General features: G+C 37.3%; 1 protein-coding gene across 5 annotated transcripts in view; it reads left to right on the top strand.

Moving 5' to 3' along the window:
* Positions 1–14,810, top strand: part of Kcnh7 (potassium voltage-gated channel subfamily H member 7) — a 458,805-nt gene extending 443,995 nt beyond the window's left edge. For all 5 annotated transcript variants that reach the window (XM_036185753.1, XM_036185750.1, XM_036185751.1 and 2 more), the window contains 2 exons: positions 4,236–4,428; positions 6,015–14,810. In XM_036185753.1, the coding sequence (XP_036041646.1) occupies positions 4,236–4,428; positions 6,015–6,281 (460 nt within the window). In that variant the 3' untranslated portion in view covers positions 6,282–14,810. The remainder of the gene's footprint in view (positions 1–4,235; positions 4,429–6,014) is intronic.
* The last annotated feature ends 548 nt before the right edge of the window (positions 14,811–15,358 follow it).

Raw genomic sequence — 15,358 nt, 5'->3', positions numbered from 1 at the left:
GAACCGAGGGATGTCTCAGAAAGGGCACTATGAAGTACAATGTTTACAGGGCTTTGGAGTCTGGGCCTTCACGGAAGGGAACTGTTCTGATTTTTCCAGACTGTGGTAAATATGCTAGAGGAGCGATTTCAAAGGAGGCACGTTTTACTTTGGCTCACGGTTTCAGATGCTGTCTTCTGTGGTGAGGAAAGACACGGTGGTAGGAAAGCCTGGTGGGTACCACTTGTCTCATGGCACCCAGGAAACTCAGAGATAACAGAAAGGTGTCTAGAGTAAGATACATCCCCCACAGATACACTCTCAGTGGTGTACTTTCTCAAACGTGGCCCCCACTATGAAGGTCCCCATTGCTTCCCAGTAGTGTCTTCAAATTCCAAATCTACCCATGGGTTAATGCAGTGACTAGGTCAAAATCCTTGTGATCCAGTCATGTCTCCATGACTCCATTAACCTGCCTGAGACTAATCAACATATAAGCCCTTTGAAAATACAATATATATCCAAACCGTAAAATTAAAAAACTATACAACTGTGCAAAATTCATGACATAATACTTTGGAATTTATGGGAAAAGAGAAGCGACACTTAGCAAGACACAGTGAAGTTTGATTAGGGAGCTGTTCCGATGAGCTTATTTGTAGCTATTCCTGTGCTGACAAATCTAGCTCTTGACCTAGTCTCATTTTCCTTATGCAAAGTTTCCTTGCATCAAACAACTAAGTCAAGTTGATAGAGGAAGTCTATAGTTTTATGTAAGCAGTATTGGCACAAGTGGTGTCCAGTCTCACTCGACACTGGCCACTTGACTTTCCATGACGTTCTCATGTGAGAAGTCCCACTTACAGCAGCAGACTACATTACGAGGCAGATAGCTACTGACGCCCTACCTTCCTGTGAATGTGTCTTACATATACATTATTTAAATAGAATCTATTTTAAAGATTTTTTCCCTCAAAGACTTTTGCTGTTTAACAAAGGCTTTACAGGACTCAGAAATATCATCATCTTGAATCTGACTTGTCAATGAAGCTTTTATTCCAGTATCCACAGATAAGTCATTTTACATTCAGTAGTGTATCTTGGCAACGATAATAAAGAGCCTCATGTAATCCATTCACTACTTAGACGTTGTCATTGATAGGATAAATTTGTACAGATATTCATAAGATGTTTGAAGTAGAATTTTGTTTCAGGGCTAGGGATAAGAGAGAGATTGTTATGGAAGCTCATCAAAGATGGCACACTCAGACTCAAGTGTATGTCCAATTGAAAGTCTTTATTCAAGCCAGCTGGGACCACACCCAAGTATTTGGGAGACCAAGGTGTGGCCCCTACTGTCCAGAATATAGAGATTTTTAAAGGCAGAAACCACATCCTGGCATCTCACTGGCAGCTACAGAAAGGACTTGGTAGAAACAGGCAGTTTAACAAAGGCTAAGTTAGCTAGGACATCTTGATCTTGGGTTCCTAGAATACAGTTGGGTGGTTTCCCATGGGGTCTCCATCAAGGAGTTCAAATTCCAGTTAAATTTGAAATGGCCTCAGCAAGAATGTAAGACCTCTGCCTTGTCTTGCCCCATAACAAAATAGTTCTGAAAGAGTTAAATGCAGGAGGAATTATTGGTGCAGAAAAAAATTTGTGTTGAACCTTAAAGTATGAGATGAAAAATTGATTTATAACAACAAAATAATCATTCTGTTCTATTTAATTTGTAACAAAATTGCATAAGCATTTAGGCATCAACCAGTTGATGGCTGTATTTTTTCATTTTCAGGGTGCAGCTGCCACACAATATGACAAATCAGACATGTTTTATAAGCTATTGATATAAAGAATACTAAGGCACTTTCTGGTTATATTTACCAATGAAAGAAAATCTATAAGGCTATGTTATAATTCAAAAAGACAGATTTTGAATGTTAATATTAAGAGGTAAAAAGAATCTATTGTCTGGCACACCTGTAATTCCACTAACTCCAGGACCTTGAGAAGAAAGTGCTTGGCTAGCCTGGTCTCCCTACACAGGAAGATACTATCTCAAAATTAAAATTAGAAAAAATATATAAACTTTTCTATCGTTTCCCAGATTTTCATTTTCTTTAAAATCAAAGCTAATTTCCATAAATAAGTGTATTTAACTGGGCAAATAGTTCTAAGATTTATCGCTCTCTCTCTCTCTCTCTCTCTTTTAATTCAATTGATAAATCATAATCACAAATATGATAATTCAAAAAACCTTCTAAAAAGGCATATGGTCCAAATTTTGTTCTTACACCCATAAAATCCCATATCTTAAGCTGTCCTCACTGAGGACCCAAATTGTCCGTGAGGGTTTCAGCACCAGATGAGTGTGAGGGAGCACAGTAAAGTAACCGCTGTCATGAATGCTCCATGGTACGGTTAAAGGGAGAGGGTTTTGTTTTGTTTTGTTTCTTTGAGATAGAAATCAACCAGAGTCCAGAGCTGCAGACTGGACCATCTGCAAGAGAGGGAGAAGAGCAGAGATAGAGGGTAGAGAAAGGTCGTGAGAATAGCAGGAGGAGGAGGGGTGAGAACCCCTGAGTTATAAGGAGAATGAGTAGCTGGGGGGAGGGAGGCCCATCAACAGAAGCGGTTCAGGGAACAGGAGGAGGTGAGAAGGGCTAGGATGTTAGCATGGATTTTGAGATATATAACAAACACTTGTGAGTAGGCACTGAGGGAACCTGAGGCTACCTTGACGTTCCTTCTGCCAGAGATATGGGAAATGACTCCTTTTGGCAGATGGGGACCAGTTTCACAAGTTGCTGAGGAATGCTGGCCTTTATCCTCCAGGAATGTGCCAGAAATCCTCCATAGCCCAGGTCAAGCTCCTTTCTGGATATTTGGACAGCCTTTTGGAGTTTGGAGAATTGGAGTTTCCTTTGGACCTAGCACAAACCAATTGTATTTTGTGATTATTCTCTTGAACTTTATTTTGAAATAAGTGGTTGATGACTTGTGAGCTTTGGAGAAAGCAATGGTTGTGTTTACATTTTGCAAGCCAGATGGGTCATAGAAGCAAGTAAACTTGAAGTTTGCGCGGTCTCTTAAATACCAAAGCTCTGGACCACAGACAGGAAAGGTATTTAATGTTTAACAGCACTGAACATTAAATAAAATAAAATGAAATGAAAAATAAAGAAAGCATGATGAATCATGTATAGAACTTGCTTTGAAGGGGAGAGAGGCAAGATAGAATAGTGTATCTTAGTCAGGGTTATTGTCTGTCCCTGTGACATGTCCCTAGTCCCATGACCAAAGCAAGTTGGGGAGGGAAGGGTTTATTCAGCTTATGCTTCCATATCAAAGGAAGTCAGGGAATGAGCTCAAGCAAGGCTGAAACCTAGAGGCAGGGGCTGACACGGAGGCCATAGAGGAATGCTGCTTACTGGATTGCTCCTCATAGCTTACTCAGCCTGCTTTCTTATAGAACCCAGGACCACCAGCCCAGGGATGGCACCATCCACAATTCTCGTGGCCCTCCCCCATCAATTGTTAATTAAGAAAATGCCCTTCAGCCGATCTTATGTAGGCGTTTTCTTAGTTGAGTTCCCCTCCTTTCAGGAAATCTCATTTTTTGCATCAGCACATAGTGAAAATACAAATTTTCTAAGTTTTCCTGAGATGTTGTAATCTTAAAGAAGTGTATTACTAGGGCTCAGCAATTAAGAGCACTGGCTGCTCAAAGTACACAGGTTCAATTCCCAGCACCTACATGGTGACTCACAGCAGTAACTCCACTTCTAGGTGATCTGACAACCTCATACAGACATGCATATAGGCAAAACACTAATGCACTAAATTTTTTTAAAAACAACTTAAAGAAAAGAAATGTGTTACCAAGTTCTTCTTTAAAGGGGGGGGGGGGACAGTTCACAAATAATTGAGTAAAAACCTAAGCAAAATCAGATAATTATTGACCACAATATTCTAAATGTGATTTATACTTTAAAATCAACAACGTTCTGTAGAAATAAAGCTTACTGTATGTACCCTCTGTTTTTCTGTTAGTTCATGCATAAAAAATCAATGGTCTGAGTCAGAGTAATTGATTCTAATAGAAAGAGTCAAGTAGGAGAGTCCCTCTGCCACTCTCTTGTCTTTCCTGTTCAGGGCAGCTCATCGTTCTAATGGCAATGCTGATGATTTCTCAGATGTTCTTACAAGTCATGACTCTTTAAGACTATCTTTCCCCTTCCTGCATGTCTTGCAGACTTGAATCCCAAATGACCACAGACATCCAGACCATCTTACAGCTCCTGCAGAAACAAACCGCAGTGGTCCCTCCAGCCTACAGCATGGTGACTGCAGGAGCCGAGTATCAGAGACCTGTCCTCCGTCTGCTGAGGTCCAGTCACCCCAGAGCATCCATTAAGACTGACCGGAGTTTCAGCCCCTCCTCCCAAGTGAGTGTGGACATTGTAAAGCTGGGGTGTCTCTGAGTGTATCTCCAGGATAACCTGAGTAAGAATCACATGCGGAAAATACGGAGGACTTCCATTCTCCTCTGTTTCTGCTCAGGGTTTCTGTAAACTGGATCTATGATTTTGCATTACTTGTCCTTAAAAGTTGTGAACAACAGATTTAAAGAAAAATTTTAAACAGTATCATTTATGTGTACAAGCTTGTGTGTGTGTGTGTGTGTGTGTGTGTGTGTGTGTGTGTGTGTGTGGAGGAGGGTATGTAGAGGTCAGAAGATAAGCAGATAAGCACAAGGTTTCTTTCTAGGTAGTTCTTCACCTTATTTTTTGAGAGAGGCATATTATTATATGACATTGTATATTATTCCTAAGACAGCTCTCTCAATGAACAAACATCACTAATTTGGCCAGACTTGCTGGCAGTGATCACCAGGGACCCTTTGCCCCTGCCTCCCCCGTGTTGGCATTTCAAGTGCACAAAATCCAACTTTTCACATGGCTGCTAGTGATCCAAATTGTCTTCATGCTTGCAAGAAAGCTCCTTTCCCTAAACATTAGCAGTTATTTCAAAGGAAATGCTATCACTCAAGAATCAACCAATATAAACTAGCATACTGGAGAGATTTTAATGGTAAAGAATTGCTCTTGGTTAAAAGAAGCAAAAGAAGTATGTCAGAGAAAAGCCTGTAACTTGCTACAATGCCACAAGACAGGATAGGTCCTTGAGAAGAAAAGAGATGACAGTTAAATGGACTAGATCTGAGGTTCAAAGGCAGTCAGACTGGCAAACATGTCTGTGCCCCATTGCCACCAGACATCTCTAAGTTTTTACCACTTGAATGATAATATACATGGTGAGACAAGACAAGTGAAGTATCCTTTGTCCCGACTCTAATCCTTCTAGAAGTGCCTCTCTCCGTTACTTAAGCATCATGGGCAACTGAACCTAAGAAAGATGATCTCCGTAAGAATGTATAGACAGTCTTATGTACATTTCTGTGTGGAATGTAAAGTTTTCTAGAAAATGAAACATGATAACAGAAGTGAGTGTGTCAAAAGGAAAATAATGACAGTCTTTCCAAAATACAAAAGTTAATTCCTCCCTTCCTGGTTTTTAGTGGATGGGAATACGGTCAACTATGTGTTTTCTTTGCAGTTGGTTTGGGCAGTAATTTCTGATAGGAATGATGATTGTATTTCCTTCATCACTTTCCTTCTTAGATAAGATCAGTCACCAAGAGTCATTTCTTAATCCAGCTTTAGATTTTGAATTAAAACTCACCCATACACAGCTCAAAGTGAATACTTAAAAAAACAAAACAAAACAAACAAACAAACAAAAAAAAAAAACACCCACTAAACTTTTAAATCTGGCTTCAGGGTGAAATTAAAATTCTTTTCTTGAGATAACAGACCCCTTATTTTAGGGGTCCATTTTAGGAGAGAGGTGTTATGTATGTGTTAACCACATACAATGAATGGGGAGAGCAAACACATCTGAATTACATGAATATAACTTATTTAACTATTGGAATGAATTATAAAAGCACATTTCCTTTTCTTTCTATCAGAGTCCTGAATTTCTAGACCTTGAAAAATCCAAACTCAAATCCAAAGAATCCCTCTCAAGCGGAAGACATCTGAACACAGCCTCAGAAGACAACTTGACTTCACTTTTAAAACAAGACAGTGATGCATCTTTAGAGCTTCACCCACGGCAAAGAAAAACTTACCTTCATCCCATCCGGCACCCATCTCTGCCAGATTCTTCCCTAAGCACTGTAGGGATCTTGGGTCTCCATAGGCATGTTTCTGATCCTGGTCTACCAGGAAAGTAATCATTTTGTACTATTTCCTCCACATCCAATGTAAGTGCTTTTAATGGCTGTTTTCCTTTTTGTATTTAAATCCTCTCTACTTGACTCAGGGGCTCACAAGGTACCATTATATGCAAAAGTACTGTATATTTTTCCTAAATTGAAGCTTGTAAGGTAAAGTTGAGCAGTTAGGATGTAAATATACATAAAGCTTTTGTTTCCAAATGTTCAAACTGCCAGCATCTCAAGGCACCTTATTTTTTAATTTTATTTTTTAAATCATGTGCATGTTAGGAAACTCCAGTTTCTCTTGCATGGAGACTCCTATTTACCGCTTTTACTGAATCAGTGCTTGAATATGAAAAAGCCTTCCGAGCAAACAAGAAACCGAGGAATGAAAGTGTTCATGAACATAACTCAGATGATCCTCAACTTAGGGGAGTTGGGGGGTGGATAAAGGGAAGTTAGTCACTTTGGAGAACAGATTTCCTTCTGTACTGACATGTTTATAGTTACTTACCTTCATTTCCTATAATAATTTAAAAGACATGAAGTTTGAGTTATACATATCAGTCAGAAAGGGAGCTAAATCCAAAAGTACCAAAGGATATAGTTCTTTCTTAATAAATGTGTAGAACTTCAGATCACATGGAAGAAAAACCATGTGAGTTTCAAAAGGAACTCAGGCCCTAGTTTCACGTCCCATGTTATATAAGACCTTCAACAAGAGCTACTCATTTTGGAGAGGTGACAGGACAAAGATGTGCCAGGCTTCCACTGTTGAGGAAACTGTGGGAAGCAGTTGCCTGCTCCCAGCTTTCTCTGGGCGGGTGAGCAATCTGCCCATAAGGAGTCTCTATACCCTGCTTTTAGGCAGGCAAGTGGGAGGAGAACAGAGAGACCTTTGTGAATTCCTGCCCTGTTTTCTGACAGATTGAGGAGTCACAATGCTTCCCCGAGCATGTCTTCAGCTAAACAACTATGAATATAGGACAACATCAGTATGAGAATAAAATGATCTCTCTAGTAAATTCTTTAGTAGTTTCATTCACAAGCTACCTAAAATTTTTACAGTAGTGCATTTTTCTGAAGTCTTAAAATGAAGATTATTTTGTATGTTGGCAGTGGCTCTTAACATGCCACCTATAAAAAGGACATCCACAATTTTTTCAGATTTATATATGAGAGCGATCTTGCATTTGATTAAATAGTACATACCCACATTTTTAAAAATATGCCGTAGGCAAAAGACCAGTAAAGTCAACAAAAGTATAATAATTAGAATAGGCTTCCCAAATCATTTGATATGGTACAGATACAAATGTGGACTACTGGCCACTTTCATTCACTCATTCAGCAAACATTCGAACAAGGTGCCACACAATGGAGAGTCACGCAAGTAGCCAATGAGCTAGATGTGGATTTAGGGATCTTCTCATATTGGGGCACATTCTGCAGCTGCAACACATATCCTAAGGACTGTTCTCCCCCAGCTCCACAAGCATTCAGCATAAACTCACTAGTGATTGCTCGTTTGTAAGGAGAGAGGATTTGGCAGGTAAGGAACTGAGGTCTGATTGTTTGATCTGACTAGCAAATGCTTCAGCTGTAGCATTTGTTATGACATGCCTGCAATTTGGCCTATTGGAAGCCTCTATTTATATTCCTTTATCAAAACTGGGCATGCGGGAAAGGGAAGATAAGGAGTGGTATAGAAGCATCCAGCTAGTTTAAATTCTAGCACAATCCAAACTCCTTCCCTCCTTAATTCCTCCACATAAAATAATTGTGTGCTGTTTAAATTGTAAGTCTGAAAGGGTTGTGTAGGAACATAATGGGACCTTTTTATCCTATGGTATATTCGTTTTAAAAGTGCCCAAGCAACATAAACATACACAGTCATAAATGTCAGGTGAATAGTTTAACTGATATATGAATAAGAAAATCAATCATCTTGATGTACAGTGTGCATCCCCTTGTCCCAGCCTAAAAATAACTTTAAAATAGCATTACCCTACCTATCACTTCTAGCAAAAGCAACCTGACACCTCCAACTTGGGGTCCTGCCTAAGGCCATGTCCCACTACTACACCAGCCAAAAAGCAGTCCAACAAGTCCCGTAGAGGGACTTAGAAGTACAGACATAACACCTTTCGGGTTTAACATAAAATTATCATCTAGTCCCATGTTCTTTAAAAAAAAAAACAAAAAAAACCAAACAAAACAACAACAACAACAACAAAAACCCGCTGTCTTGAAGTTGATTTGGCTGAGCTGCTCTCCTACAGCTATTAACTGCTGGTCAGAGAATTGCCTCTCAGACTCATCACTTTATCCCAGTGGTGAGTCCCATACTTTAATTAGCTGATGAGAAAACCAGGGATAAAAAATACAGAAGTGATCTTTTTAATATAATAATCACTAATTCAACAAACAGGGCAAAGCAGGGAGCCAATTTGAGACAATGTAAATTTCAAGTCCATTATAATGGACTGGCCATCAGAATTAAGTTTTCTACTCTAGTCAGGTATAGTGACATTGGGAATCAGGGTTAATATGTGCATATTAGAACTCAAGGTTGTATGGACTTGAACTTGTACAATGACTCTAAAATACCTAAGAGAAAAAACATTTATATCCAAATGTCATTTTCAAATCACAACTTACACATTATACGTAATGATAAAAATGTATCACCTCCTCAGTATATAAAAAAGTAACTAATAATAAATAATATGTTTTATAGTCAGGAAAAAATCAATTCAGTAAATTAATCAATTAGAAATGAACTATAACTCTGGCTGTAATTTAATATAAGGGGCTCTATATTGTTTATTTATGGATAAAACAAAACCAAAAAACATGTTCTCAATGTGTTAATTGGCTTCTTACTCAATGTTAAAAACCTTTAGATAAAAAAAAGAAAATTGAGTTGATTTCTCATTTTTAATCACTGTTTTGTAGTAACATAAACATGTCAATACTGTACATTCAAAGAGGCGCTTGGAGAACAGGTTGCTGTGGAGTGGTCTTAAGCTGTTGTCCTGAAGTTAGCAGTGCTCAGATCACCTAAAAACTCAGAAACAAATGGTCCTGAGTCTCATGCCAGATCTACTAAATTAGAAACAGGAAGGCTGGGACCAAGCACTGATCCTTCAAGGAGCTCTCCTTAATGGGTCTGTATGCATACTAAAACACAGAGGTCCAAAAAGTATGTTCTGTAGTCAGGCCAACTCAATCCTAACAGTAACTCTTACTCACATGCTATGTCATGCTGAGTGAATTACCTTCTGTGAGCTTTCTCTTGAATCTTTAAAAATGAGATTATAGTCCTTGCCTCACTAAAGTTTGGGAGAAACAAAATCAAATAAAAAAAAATTGTGCCTGGCACAAAGTAGGTGCTTTAAAAAAAAATCATAAAATGTACCCCCAACCCCCTGCCAGGAACATGACATTAAAAACAATTAGGAAGAAAAAAAAATTTTCTTTTGAACAAGTGCTAAGTAACTAAACGGCTGCTTCCAAGACCGAAGTTTTTGATTCTGGAAAACTTAAGTGTAGCTGCAATCTTTCCCTTAATTTTGTGCTCTTAGCTCGATGGCTTTCAAGTAATAATATTGAGAATATTGGTGGTGAGGATGTGACTCCCTCTGTTGCTCTGAATTAGTGTTAAATTCTGTAAGGTGAATTTCTGTAAAGGTGGATTCTATAAAAGCTAGTGCACTGTTCAGTGTCTCCTTGGACATGATAGAGTTCCCAGATGGGTATTTGAAACTATTTACAAAATATAATTCAATTTTGAAAGTAAAAACACAATTGCTGTTTTTACAAACCCCAGAACTTCACAGGGGTAAGGGCACTTTTCAGGCACCCAACCCCTTTCTCTCACCACACACATGCATCCAGTAGATCACAGACACCCGAGTCCTCAGTGTGGAATGCTGAAAATGGCAGAAAGTCTTGGTGTGGTAAAGCTGAAATCAAATCCTACCCATTCCATTTATGGGTGAGGAAAGAAGTCCAAAGTGATCCTCAGTATCCAAAATCATGTAAGCACAAGTGATTTTTTGGAATAGCTCTCTAAAATGTCCACGTGGAAATGTGCAGAAGCCATGCTCCAGGTAAAGAAGCAAATCTGCCCTGTAGTTTGCACATCACCACAAAGCAGTGTTCAGGAATGGCATAATGACACTGATGGTTATGTGAAAACGTGTTTTATCATTTTTTTTTTTCTCCACGCAACTGACACTCAATATGTAACAGAATTCCACAAAGTGGTTTCATGCCCCCGCCAATGATGAGGTTGTTAACAGGAGACAGTATTTATGTTAGGGCCATCTCTTCTGCATTAGCACCCAGGTGTTCAGCCAACACCTGTAGAGTGATGCATCCACAATACAGATGTTTTCTCGGTTTGAGATCTTTGCCCCTTCTCTGCCTGATTCCTCAAATGTTCTCTTTCAGATCTGTTTACTTGTGTCTCTTCTTAAAGTGGTGTTGTTAGCCTTTTAAAAACTAATGGGATATATTTCCAATGCTTCATAAAATATTGGGCACCATGACTGAGCAAGGTCCACCCATACTTAGGATGTCATTATAGAGACTGTAATGTATTTTGGTAAAATACACTGTTTTAATGACCAGTACAGAAAACCAAAATTCATAGAAGACACAGACTGACATTTGACAGCAAGAAAAGAAACTATCACAAAGATTATTTTGTTGACTAGTACATGAAGGTTGAGAAATGACTAATCGGAAGTTATTTTAAACTACCATGTTATAACTATAAATGAATATAAATGTATTCAAAACTATATACTTAGTTGACCCGGTCCATCGCTTTACCAGCCATAATCAAACTTTTAAACATGCACAGCAAGAACTATTGCAACTGTGCTCCCAATTAAATCTTTTTATTATGAGACGTAGAAATGTGAACATGGCTATTCTTTTTAAATTAATGCCAAAATTTATATTAATTCCTGAACTGTATTCATGTCATCTGTGATTCCCATTAGTTAACATATTTTGAAAGATGTGAAATAATTTGGGGCACCTGTGATTTCAAAGCTTTGTATGTTTAACTCACGTTTTTTGGACTTCTGGTATGTTATGATGCAATTTAAAAACTCATAATTGTGAGTAACCACAACTGTGAGCATTTTAACTGTATCAGTTTTTATTTTTATTTATATTATATGTGAATGCATAAGAAAAGTCCACACCACATTCCTTATCCCTAATTAGAAGGAAAACTGAAGGATCAGTCAAGTTGTGATGAGCTCTTCCCACAATCTCCTCAAAGGCTTACAGAGTTACAGTAGCATCGAAATGGCATTGCGCCCTTCTCCCAGTGGCACAAAACACAACGACAATATCAAAGAATCTCTACTTTACTCCTGGGCTCCTACTGATTTTAATGAAAGGCACATGGCCTCTTTATAGCCGAAATTTTCATTTCATAATTCTGATGAGAAAATATATTATCCCAGAAGGCTTGCCAGTCAATGAATAACGTATTTCAGAAAAGAATGTGTGTGATCACTTGAAAATCTCAGTCATCTGATATCTGGAAGCTCACTCACACCCTGTTACACAGAACTCTGGAATGCTTTCAACTAAATGAAACAATCCACCCAACACATACTACTTCATAGTCTTTATGCACATAATGTAGCATGGAATCACAACGCTTTTGAAATATTCTGTGCAGAAATATTTATTTTTTAGCCAATATTTTCCTCAAAGATTGGTATGTGGTGTTGACAGTGTAATCTATTTGCACAGCTAGTTTTGCAATAACCTTCTACAAATAACTGTACATAAGAAAAATGTAAATTTCATGTAAAAAATGGTTGCAAAATTTTGGTAGCTGAAAGAACTATACAAGTTGTATTGAAAATATAGTATATATAACCTAATTTAAGAATGAAACCTAATTTCTCATCTATTTATACATGAAAAACTCAAGAATTTGTAAAAGAATTTATTTTGGGGGAAAAGAAAGTAAATCTTATTAGCTAGCTAGTGTACTTTTAATAGCAAAGCCAACAAATTCCAATGTTTTATTAAGTCCAGTACTAGATATAGGCATGGTGGTGCTGATCAATTTGAAATTCACGTCATTGTAACAGTGCTATGGTTTTACCGAGTTCCAGTAGACCACCAGCAACCTGGGCCGAGAGCATTAAATCTGAATTTAAAGGACTCAAATACATTTTACTTTGCCCCAACAGAACCATGGCAGTAAATGGCTGAAATGTTTATTGTTCACTACAATTTTCTGAAGGATAAATGGCCTTTAACGTACATTCAAAATAGCTCATTCTTAATGAGAGCTTGGCTCATCTTTTCATTCAAGAATGGAAGTATGCAGCTATTATTTCCTCTTGAGGAAGTTTCAGACAGGATTAATTTCTCCCCTGGTTGCTTGGGTGTCACGTAAGCCAATTCCCACTATCTTCAAAGACACTTTTCAACAAGAGTTGTCGGCGCTGACACAGCATGCACTAAGGGTGGCGCTGTCTGTGCGGTGACACAGATGCCTCATGCTTCCTTTTTAAGATTTAAGAAGCCAAGGGCATACGGCCCCATGCGATAAATGTAAAACCAAAGTTATTACAGACAGCAGGAAATATTACATCGCCCTCTGTAAGTGAAACTGATAGTGAGATCAGAGTCAAAGTATAGATGGCAAAATACCTGGCAACGTTCCATAGCATATTATCTCTTACCTTAAGACATACTTGAGGGTCCTGTATTTACACAACTGTAAGAAATTAAATATGCATTTAAAAGTCCAGTAAATCCTAAAGTCATTTTAAATGACCTATAATTTACAAAATAACGAGTCTTTAATTAGTATATTTCTAGAACACTGTTCAGGTTATCTTTTGCAATTTCAGTAATCACAGAAAAATAAGACAACTAAATAAACAATACAGACAATTAAGTCAAAATGGTTATATGCATGTGTCTATATATTTAGATGTTTATGCTTAGAGAAAAGGTTAAACTCCAACCCCCAATACATCAGAATTGGAAATCTACAATACCTGGTTTACACATCTCTCCATATAGCTATTAAATGATGTTCTGAAACTTCTTGATGTTAATGAAAGGGCATACCTGACAACAAGACCAGCACATGGGCAAAACCCCTGTCTGTATATTTTCTAATTGTGGTGCATGGTGGTGAGGCAGAAGCACTCTGTATGTCTACTCACTGTAGGGTCGGACTGGTAGAAGCAAGCCTGGGTTTTAACTAACTGCACTACGTATTATGAAGCTACTTGGATAAAAGGAATAATAAGAACATATGCTCTTTCCATTGTAAGATGGGAAAAATTCTTTAAAACTAAGTAGAAGGGAACACACAAGAAGGATTCAAAGCATGGGTTTCCTAGCATTCAAATGATGAACAGGTCTTGAGTCTGAAGGGTTCCCCGAGTTCTCCAAATGTTTTGCTGGAAAGTTTCCTTCTCAGTGTTCTAAATTACAAGGAAATTTTAATTTAGTATATGGAGAGATGTCTTGATCTTGGTCTAAATGAGAAATGTTAAGACCTGTATTCCTTTAATACTGTCTGCATTCACCACCTCACAGACATTCTAAACATTTGCATTTGTAACCTCCAATAATACACAATACTCTCCAGACATATTTTAGATGATACCTTAGCCTTCCATAGGCATTTATATGAGGAAGCTTAGCCCACTACATAAATGGTTACATTAAAAAAACAAACGGAATTTTTTCAAGCAAGCACCAAAGTAATAAAAGAGCCACGGTTGTGCTTTACACTTTTAAGCAAAGGAAGTGCTAACTGAAAGGGGTCTGGGATTCTGAGCAATGGGTTCAACTTAGAGATTTTCAAAAACATACCCCTATCAAATTTACAGAAAGCTGTTAACAGGACAAAACATATCCACTTTAGTTTGTCAAAGATAAAGGACATTAAAAAAAAGCACATTTCTCATAAATAGTATTTATTTTGTTTGTCCAATTAGTAATATCATAAGAGTACAAGTGAACTTGATTTGTATATTTTAATTAAAGAAATATATCACAAATTGATTTTGTTATTTTTTTAATTGCACAGAGTTTAAACTACCTTGATAAATTCTACTTTCTTCCAAGGTAAATGTCTTTTCTGGAAATAAATATATAACTTGAATATATATTTGTTACTTTCTTTTTCTGATGCATGCCTCAAATAGGTTAATGAGCACAGTCCTTAAAATACGTTTAAAGTGGACCAAATCAAGATTCCCATAGTATTGATTTTCCCTTGATGTAATTTAAAATGTGTAAACTGCCACTCAGACTAGAAGTACACCTGACATTTAATCATTTGGCAATCTTTGAGATAACAGCTGAATTAATTAATGCACTGTTGTTTGAACCGATGCATCTCATCACAGTATATATGTAACAAATTTTGTATGATACAAAACTTTACAGCAAGCTATTTGAATGTTTATTAAAAAATTCTCACAATGACATGGAAACATGTTTACTGTATAAATAAAAGCACTTATACATCAAGAGTGTTCATTACTCAATAATTTATAATAGCATAATGTGGCTTCTTTTTCCTACAACAGCTTCAGATTCTGTACATTCAATGGTTCAGTAAATACTCTTTCAGGTTATTAAATATGTGGTAATGAAACAAATATTCAGAGGACAATGTGTGTGGAGTATTCATCAGCCAAGTCTTATAAAACTGACTACATGGATTTGATAGGAAACTATAGAGCAATCAATATCAAAATGACTAGACATCAATTCTTTTCCAGGGTCTTTTCAAGTAAAAGGTGTTTTTGCTGCTTTTAAAATTTCTGTATTTATAAAAGAGGTTTACCTGTTTAAAAAAACATGGTATTTTCTTTTAAAATATTCAATTTGATCAACAGCTAAACTAAAATTGCATCTATTTGCATTTTTCTTCAGCTAGATATATGTTCAGTTAAAAATATATGAAAATTCAGTGGTCTATCAGATCTTCATTAATAAAGACAGGGTGTTTTCCACGTTAGAAACTCAATTAACTCTAACATCTTATACCAGAGAACTTAGTGCAAAGAACCTGG

Source organism: Onychomys torridus, chromosome 4 (assembly GCF_903995425.1).
Source record: "Onychomys torridus chromosome 4, mOncTor1.1, whole genome shotgun sequence".
Lineage (NCBI taxonomy): Eukaryota > Metazoa > Chordata > Mammalia > Rodentia > Cricetidae > Onychomys > Onychomys torridus.
The sequence above is the reverse complement of the archived record's forward strand: the minus strand, read 5'-3'. Positions and strand labels throughout refer to the sequence as shown.